Raw genomic sequence first — 8,938 nt, 5'->3', positions numbered from 1 at the left:
ATATCCCAAACCCCCCATATCCCAACCCACCTCCATATCCCACCCCTCCCCGTATCCCACCCTCCCTATATCCCAACCCACCCCAGGTTCAATGGGGTCTGGGTGTGATCTCACCTCACATGGGGGTTCAATGGGGTCGGGATGGGATCTCATCTTCATACAGGGGTTCAGTGGGGTCAGGGTGGGATCTCACCTTATTATGGGGGTTCACTGGGGTCTGGGTGGGATCTCACCTCACGTGGGGGTTCAGTGGGGTCTGGGTGGGATCTCACCTCACATGGGGGTTCAATGGGGTCAGGATGGGATCTCACTTCACACGGGGGTTCAGTGGGGTCGGGATGGGCTCCCATCTTCATACAGGGGTTCAATGGGGCCGTGCTGTGCTCTCCCCTTACTATTAGGGGTTCAATGGGGCCGTGCTGTGCTCTCCCCTTACTATAGGGTTTCAATGGGGCCGTGCTGTGCTCTCACCTTACTATAGGGTTTCAATGGGGCCATACTCTCCCCTTACTATAGGGTTTCAATGGGGCCGTTCTCTCCCCTTACTATAGGGTTTCAATGGGGCCGTACTCTCCCCTTACTATAGGGTTCAATGGGGCCGTACTCACCTTCCCCACTACACTCCCCAGTGCTCTCAGTGCTGCCCCGCTCTGCTCTGTGAGCTCAGCCAGGCTGTGCCGTGCTTTGCCCTGTGCCCGGCTCATCTCCGCCTTCAATTGCTGCAGCTGCCCCATGGCCGCCTCCCTCTGCTCCCTCATGTTCTGGTTCTGCTCCTCAGCATCGCGGTGCTGAGCTGCCAGCCGGGCTTTGGCAGCCTGCACTGCATCCTATAGGGCACACACACACACATATATGGCACATATACATTGCAATGGGGCAGGCCTGACCCCCAGCCCCACATTGTGCCCCCACCTGCAGCTTCTGCAGCTTCTTGTCCTGCATCTCGACCTCCCTGGAGCTCTTCTCGTCCTTTATTTTCAGTGCCTTGAAGTCGTGCTTGTTGCGCTCCGTGGCCTCGCTGTAGCTCTGCATGGCGCAGCGGAACTGCTCCCACAGCCCCTCCAGCTTCGTGCTCAGCTGCAGCCGCGTGTATTGCTTCTCCTGCAGGCTCTAAAGGGGCACACAACGACCATAGGGGTCCCTCTGCAGCCCCATATCCCCCCCATCCCCCCTATTATCCAGCCCTGAGACCTCCATCCCCTCTATTACCCAGCCCTAAGAGCTCAGACCCCATCCCCTCTATTATCCAGCCCTGAGAACCCCATCCCCTCCATCCCCTCTATAATCCAACCCTGAGACCCCCATCCCCTCTATTATCCAGCCTTGAGACCCACATACCCTCCATCCTCTCTATTATCCAGCCCTGAGAGCTCAGACCCCCTTCCATCCCCTCAATTATCCAGCCCTGAGATCCCCATCCCCTCTATTACGCAGCCCTGAGACCTCCATCCCCCCATCCCCTCTATAATCCAACCCTGAGACCCCCATCCCCCCCATCCCCTCTATTATCCAGCCCTGAGACCCCCATCCCTCCATCCCCTCTATTATCCAGCCCTAAGAGCTCAGACCCCATCCCCTCCATCCCCTCTATTACACAGCCCTGAGACCCCCATCCCTCCATCCCCTCTATTACACAGCCCTGAAACCCCCATCCCCCCCATCCCCTCTATTATCCAGCCCTGAGAGCTGAGACCCACATCCCCTCCATCCCCTCTATAATCCAACCCTGAGACCCCCATCCCCCCTATTACCCAGCCCTGAGACCCCCATCTCCCCCATCCCCTCTATTAACCAGCCCTGAGACCCCCTTCCCCCCATCCCCTCTATTACCCAGCCCTGAGAGCTGAGACCCCCCTCCATCCCCTCCATTATCCAACCCTAAGAGCTGAGACCCCCTTCTTCCCCATCCCCTCTATTATCCAGCCCTGAGACCCCCATCCCCTCCATCCCCTCTATTATCCAGCCCTGAGAGCTGAGACCCCCATCCCCTCCATGCCCTCTATTACCCGGCCCTGAGATCCCCATCCCCTCTATTATCCAGCCCTGAGACCCCCATCCCCCCTATTATCCAGCCCTGAGACCCCCATACCCTCCATCCCCTCTATTATCCAGCCCTGAGACCTCCATCCCCCCCATCCCCTCTATTATCCAGCCTTGAGACCCCCATCCCCTCCATCCCCTCTATTATCCAGCCCTGAGACCCCCTTCCCCTCCATCCCCTCTATTACACAGCCCTGAGACCCCCATCCCCTCTATAATCCAGCCCTAAGATCTCAGACCCCAAATGCTCCAGGTCTGATTCCTCGCACCTTATTCTTGATCTCATCCCTGGTGCTCTGGAATCCCAGCGTTGCTTCGTTCTCCTCGTTGGCGTGATGCTGCTCTATGGACACGGCCACGTCGTGCAGGTAACGCATCTCACGCTGGTGCTGCTCCAAGATGCTCCTCCTTGGGAACCAGGGGCAAAGGGGGGGGTTAAAAACCTATAGGGGGATTGTGGGGCTGCAGCGGACCCTGCTGGTCAATAGGGCCAATGGGAGATGCTCCATCCGGAGCACTGGGATGTGCTGGGAGCCCCATAGGGGGGCAGAGATGTGGGGGGTGAGAGCTGCAGGGATGTGGGCAGGGCTGAGCAATATGTGAAGGGGGGGGTCAGGGGAATGGGACTGGGATCTGTTTAGCACCAGCACTGGGAGAACTGGGCATAGAGTGGGACCCAGAAAACCCCATAAGCCATATATGAATGGGGGGGTCAGGGGGATGGGGGTGGGATCTGTTTAGCACTGCCCAGCACCAGACTGGGAGCACTGGGAGAACTGGGAGAAGAGTGGGACCCAGAAAACCCCATAAGCCATATATGGGGGCTGGGATGTGTTTATCCCGGTACCTCTCGGTCTCGAACTCGTCCTGCAGCTCGTCCAGCTGCGCCCTGTACCCCTCCTCCATGCAGCGCAGGCGGCAGCGCTGCAGCTGCAGCAGCCACTCCACGTTCAGCACGTGGCTGCTCAGAGCCCTCGAGTGCTGCAACTCGGCCTCCTCCAGGTCCATCACCAAGGACTGAAATGGGGCTGGGGGTCACATGGGGGTCCCAACACCCCCCCACTATGGGGACAGCCCCTCACCATGGACTGAAATAGGGCTGGGGGTCACATAGGGGTCCCAACTATGGGGGTCCCAACTATGGGGGTCCCAATACACCCCTCCTATGGGTTCAGCCCCTCATTCTGCCTCCTCCAGGTCCATCCCCATGGACTGAAATAGGGCTGGGGGGTCACATGGGGGTCCCAAGTATGGGGGTCCCAAGTATGGGGACCCTATGGGGACAGCCCCCCACTCAACTTCTGCCTCCTCCAGGTCCATCACCAAGGACTGAAATAGGGCTGGGGGTCACATAGGGGTCCCAATGCTCCCCCCCCTCCCCCAGTAGTGACAGCCCCTCACTCAACTTCTGCCTCCTCCAAGTCCATCCCCATGGACTGAAATAGGGCTGGGGGGTCCCATGGGGGTCCCAACACCCCCCAATATGGGGACAGCCCCTTATTCTGCCTCCTCCAGGTCCATCATCATGGCCTGAAATAGGGCCTGGGGTTCACATGGGAGTCCCAACTATGGGGGTCCCAATACACCCCCCTATGGGGACAGCCCCTCATTCTGCCTCCTCCAGGTCCATCACTAAGGCCTGAATCAGGACTGAGGGGTCCCATGGGGGTCCCACCCCCCCCATGTGCTCACCCCCCTCACCTGGATGACGCCGTCCTTGCTGTCCATCACCCTCTCGAAGGTCTGGCTGAGCACGGCCACGTCCTGCTGCAGCTCCTGCGCCCTGGTGTCCCTCAGCACCGTCCTCCATTGGCTGTGCAGCTTATGGAGGTTCAGGGTTGTGCTGCGCTGCTCCTGGGCCAGCTTGTCCTGCACATGGGGGCGGTGTGAGCTGGGGGGGGGCTTTAAAATGGCCTCCATCCCCCCCCGTTATCACTCCATCCCCCCCGTTATCACTCCATCCCCCCCGTTATCACTCCATCCCCACCGTTATCACTGCCAATCCCACCGTTATCAACTCCATCCCCAGACCACGCTCCCACCGTATCCTCCATCCCCACCGTTATCACCCCACTCGTTCACTCCACCCCGTTATCACCCCAATCCCCACCGTTATCACATCCATCCCCACCGTTATCACTCCATCCCCGCGTTATCCTCCATCCCCACCGTTATGCTACCATCCCCCACCGTTATGCGCTCCATCCCCCCGTTATCCACTCCATCCCCCCCGTTATCACTCCATCCTCACCATTATACACTCGCATCGCCCCCGTTATCACCCCATCCCCCCCGTTATCACTCTTTAGGCCATACCCCCGTTATCACTCCATCCCCCGCGTTATCACTCCATCTCCCCCCGTTATCACAGCCATCCCCCTTATTCACTCCATGCCCCCACCGTTATCATCTCCATCCCCCCCGTTATCACTCCATCCCCCGTTATCACTTCATCCCCCCGTTATCAACTTTCCATCCCCCCTGTTTATCACTCCATCCCCGTTAATCACTTCATCCCACCGTTATTCACTCCATCCCCCCCGTTATCACTCGCATCCTCACCATTCCATGCAACTCCCATCCCCCCGTTAATCACTTCCATCACCCCGTTATCATCCATACCCCGTTATCACTCCATCCCCCCCGTTATCACTCCATCCCCCCCGTTTATCACGCCATCCCCCGTTATCACTGCCATCCCCACCGTATCATCCCATCCCCCCCGTTATCACTCCAACTGCCCCCCGCTTATACACTTCATCCCCCCCCGTTATCAACTCCATCCCCCCCTGTTATCACTCCATCCCGCCCCGTTATCACATTCATCCCCACCGTTATCACTCCATCCCCACCCGTTTCACAATCCCGTATCATCCATCCCCCGCGTACACTGATTACTCATCTTCATCACTTCAATCCCCCGTTACGCTCATCCCCCCCGTTATCATCATCCCGCGCCGTTTATCGCTCCATGTCCCCCCGTTATCACATCCATCCCCCCGTATCATCCATCCACCCCCGTTATCAGCTCCATCCCCCCCGGTTATCACTCCATCCCCCCGTTATCGCTCCATGCCCCGTTAATCGCTCCATCCCCCCGTTATCACTTTCATCCCCCCGTTATCATCCACCCCGTCACCCTCCCCGTTATCAACGCCATCCGATCCGTTTCCTCCGTCCCCTATCACTCCGTCCCCGTGTTATCATTCCATCCCCGCCCTGTTTATTCACTCCATCCCACCGTTAATCACTCCATCCCCAGTTATCACTCTCATCCCCGCCGCCGTTATCACTCCATCCCCCGTTATCACCCATCCCATCGCCCCGTTATCACTGCATCCCCCCGTTATCACTCCAATCCTAACCCCGTTATCACTCCATCCCCCCCGTTATCACCCCCATCCCCCCCGTTATCACTCCATCCCTTCCCGTTAATCACTCCATCCCCCCCGTTATCACGCTCCATCCCCCGTTATCTCAACTCCATCCCCCGCGTTATCACCCATCCACCCCCGTTACTACTCCATCCCATCCCCGTTATCGCTTCCCATCCCCACGCGTTATCGCTCACCCAGTCACCACCCCCCGTTATCACTCCATCCCACCGTTATATCACTCATCCCGCCCGTTATCACTCCGATCCTGCCCCCCCGTTATCACTCCATCCCCACCGTTATCACTCCATCCCCCCGTTATCACTCCATCCCCCCCGTTATCACTCCATACCCCCGTTATCACTCCATTCCCCCTGTTATCACTCCATCCCCCCGTTATCAACTCCATCCCCCCCGTTATCACTCCATCCCCCATGTACCTTAAGGAACAGGCTGAGCAGCTCCCTCTTCTTCTTGGCCTCCTCCTCCTCAGCCAATGCCTGTGCCTGCAGCAGCAGCAGCTCGTCCTCTGCCGACATGGGGGGGGCTCGTTTCTGCCGCTTCATCGTCGCAGCTGGGACATGGGGGGCGGTCAGGAATCAGAGACCCCCACAGGCCTCACACCCTGTAGGCCTCAGAGACCCCTATAGGCCTCTGAGACCCCCATAGGCCTTAGAGACCCCCATAGGCTTCTGTGACCGAGCTCTATAGGCCTCTTAGACCCCATAGGCCTCACAACCCCGTAGGACTCTGGAGCCCCCATGTCAGGTGTCGGAGAGCCCCCAGTCCAAGGCCGCTAGAGCGCTACTTCCTGAGCACGCCCCATAGGTTTCTGTGACCCCTGTAGGCTTCACGCCCCATAGGCCTTGGAGACCCCTGTAGGCCTCTGAGACCCCCATAAACCTCTGAGACCCCTGTAGGCCTTGGAGACCCGCAACCTACAACCCACTCCCGGCCGCATACCATGCAATCCCCCTATAGGCCTCGCAGAGACCCCTAATAGGTCTCTGAGACCCCTATAGGCCTCGGAGACCCCCATAGGCCTCTGAGACCCCCATAGGCTTCTGTGACCCCCTATAGGCCTCTTAGACCCCCATAGGCCTCACACCCCATAGGCCTCGGAGACCCCCATAGGTTCGGAGACCCCCGTAGGCCTCAGAGAGCCCCGTAGGCTTCTGAGACCCCCATAGGCCTTTGAGACCCCCATAGGTTTCTGTGACCCCTGTAGGCCTCACGACCCAATAGGCCTTGAGACGCCCTGTAGGCCTCTGAGACCCCCATAAACTCTGGAAGACCCCTGTTAGGCTTGGAGAACCGCCATAGGCCTCATGCCCCCTATAGGTCTCTGAGAACCCCAGCATAGCCTTTGAGACCACACAATAGGCCTTCTGTCGAACGCAACTGTAGGCCTCACGACCCGTAGGCCTTGGAGACCCCCGTAGGTTTGGAGACCCCCATAGGCTTCTGAGACCCCCGTAGGCCTCAGAGACCCCCATAGGCCTCACACTTCTCATAAACTTTGAGACCCCCATAGGCCAATTGAGACCCCCATCAGAACCTCAGAGACCCCCATAGGCCGCTTGAGAGCGCCCTCAATAGACCTTGGAGACCCCCATACGGCTTCTGAGACCCCGTTAGACCATCATCACACCGCATAAACCCTATTTGAGAACCCCCACTAACCTTGGAGCCCCCATAGGCTCTGTGACCCCCTATATAGAGCCTCTTAGCCCCCATTAGGGCCTCACATCCCCCATGGGCCCTCGGAGACCCGCCATCGAGTTCGGAGACCCCCAATAGGGCCTCAGAAAGCCTCCCGTAGGCTTCTGAGAACCCCATAGGCTTAGAGACCCCTAAATGGCACTCTGAGAACCCCTGTAGGCCTTCACGCCCCATAGGCGCTTGGAGACCCTGTAAGGCCATCGGAGACACCACATAAACTCTGAGACCCCTGTAGGCCTTGGAGACCCCCATAAGGCCTTCTGAGACCCCTATAGGCCTTGGAGACCCCCATAGGCCTCATGCCCCCTATAGGTCTCTGAGACCCCCCATAGGCCTTGAGACACCTAGGCTTCTGTGACCCCTGTAGGCCTCACGCCCCGTAGGCCTTGGAGACCCCCGTAGGTTTGGAGACCCCCATAGGCTTCTGAGACCCCCGTAGGCCTCACACCCCATAAACCTTTGAGACCCCCATAGGCCCTCGGAGACCCCCATAGGCCTTGTGAAAGACCCCCATAGGCTTCTGAGACCCCTATAGGCCATTGAGACCCCCATAAACCTCAGAGACCCCCATAGGCCTCTGAGACCCTCATAGACCTTGGAGACCCCCATAGGCTTCTGAGACCCCTAGGCCTCACACCATAGTCGCCATAAACCTTTGAGAACCCCCATAAACCTTGAGACCCCCCATAGGCCCCTGAGACCCCCATAGGCCTCACACCCCACAGCCCCCCCCATCTCCTCACCCCCCCCATCCCGTCTATTGGTTCCCCTACCCCATACCGCCATGTTGCCCCGATGCTTTCCTTTGTCCCCCCCCCCCCCTCCTCTCCCCGCGTCCCACCGGTCTCTTAGCAACCGCCACTTCCTGCCTGCCACCCAACTTCCGCTTCTCCAAGCGAACGAGCGCCCCCTAACGCTTGGAGGACCGAGTGCGCGTGGCCGCGCTGCTTCGCTATTGGTCGGGATTCCGGGATTCCCCGCGCTGATTGGTGGAACGGCTCCGCTGTGGGCGTGGCCTTGCCGGCGGTGTGGGTATATAAGAGCGCTGCGGCGGCGGTGCGCGGGGTTGGTGGGTGGGTGCTGTACGGGGAGGGTCACGCTGTTCGCTTCCGCCGCGATGCGGGAGCGGAGGCCGCCGGCGGCGGTACCGGTTCGGTGTAAGTTGGTTCTGGTTGGCGACGTGCAATGCGGGAAAACGGCGATGCTGCAGGTGCTGGCCAAGGATTGTTACCCCGAGGTGAGATGGGTCGGTACCGGTACCGGGAGGTGTCGGTGGTGCCGGTGATACCGGCTGGTACCGGCGGTACCGGGTTCTGATGCGGCCGGTTCCGTTACAGACGTACGTGCCAACCGTGTTCGAGAACTACACGGCGTGTCTGCTCAGCGACGGGCAGCGCGTGGAGCTCGGGGGGGGGGGGGGGGGCAGCTCCGGTACCGGGGGGGTTCGGTACTGGGGAGGGGTCGGTATCGGGGAGGTTCGGTGTCTGGAGGGGGAGCAGCTCCGGTATCGGGACCGGGGGAGCTCGGTATTGGGGTGAGGAGCAGCTCCGGTACCGGGGGGGAGCAGCTCCGGTATCGGGTATAGGGGTTTGGTACCGGGGGAGCTCGGTATTGGGGTGGGGAGCAGTTTCGGTACCGGGGGGTGGGCGTTCAGAACCCGGGGTGTTCGGTACCGGGAGGGCTCAGTACTGGGGGGGTTCGGTACCGGGGGGTTCAGTAGCTCCGGTACCGGGGGGGGGGATTCAGTATCGGGAGGGTTCGGTATCGGGAAAGGGAGCAGCTCCGGTACTGGGGGGTTCGGG

At 59.7% G+C, this 8,938-nt stretch overlaps 2 protein-coding genes across 3 annotated transcripts in view; one reads left to right on the top strand and one right to left on the bottom strand.

Moving 5' to 3' along the window:
- Positions 1-8,058, bottom strand: part of CCDC65 (coiled-coil domain containing 65) — an 8,760-nt gene extending 702 nt beyond the window's left edge. Inside the window, exons 1-7 of one of the 2 annotated variants that reach the window (XM_015850532.2) lie at positions 7,978-8,058; positions 5,855-5,988; positions 3,742-3,909; positions 2,888-3,057; positions 2,310-2,448; positions 913-1,110; positions 609-827 (exon numbers count right to left, since the gene is read on the bottom strand). In XM_015850532.2, coding sequence (XP_015706018.1) covers positions 609-827; positions 913-1,110; positions 2,310-2,448; positions 2,888-3,057; positions 3,742-3,909; positions 5,855-5,980 — 1,020 coding nt within the window. In that variant the 5' untranslated portion in view covers positions 5,981-5,988; positions 7,978-8,058. Of the gene's footprint in view, positions 1-608; positions 828-912; positions 1,111-2,309; positions 2,449-2,887; positions 3,058-3,741; positions 3,910-5,854; positions 6,143-7,977 lie in introns of those variants that run through there. The other variant, XM_015850531.2, reaches the window with a different exon arrangement.
- Positions 8,059-8,182: 124 nt separating this feature from the next.
- RND1 (Rho family GTPase 1) overlaps positions 8,183-8,938 on the top strand; it is a 13,936-nt gene continuing 13,180 nt past the window's right edge. The window contains 2 exon segments of the mRNA XM_032441674.1: positions 8,183-8,373; positions 8,474-8,567. Of these exon segments, the coding sequence (XP_032297565.1) occupies positions 8,254-8,373; positions 8,474-8,567 (214 nt within the window). The 5' untranslated portion in view covers positions 8,183-8,253.

The sequence above is a fragment of the Coturnix japonica genome, unplaced genomic scaffold (genome assembly GCF_001577835.2).
Source record: "Coturnix japonica isolate 7356 unplaced genomic scaffold, Coturnix japonica 2.1 chrUnrandom485, whole genome shotgun sequence".
Lineage (NCBI taxonomy): Eukaryota > Metazoa > Chordata > Aves > Galliformes > Phasianidae > Coturnix > Coturnix japonica.
The sequence above is the reverse complement of the archived record's forward strand: the minus strand, read 5'-3'. Positions and strand labels throughout refer to the sequence as shown.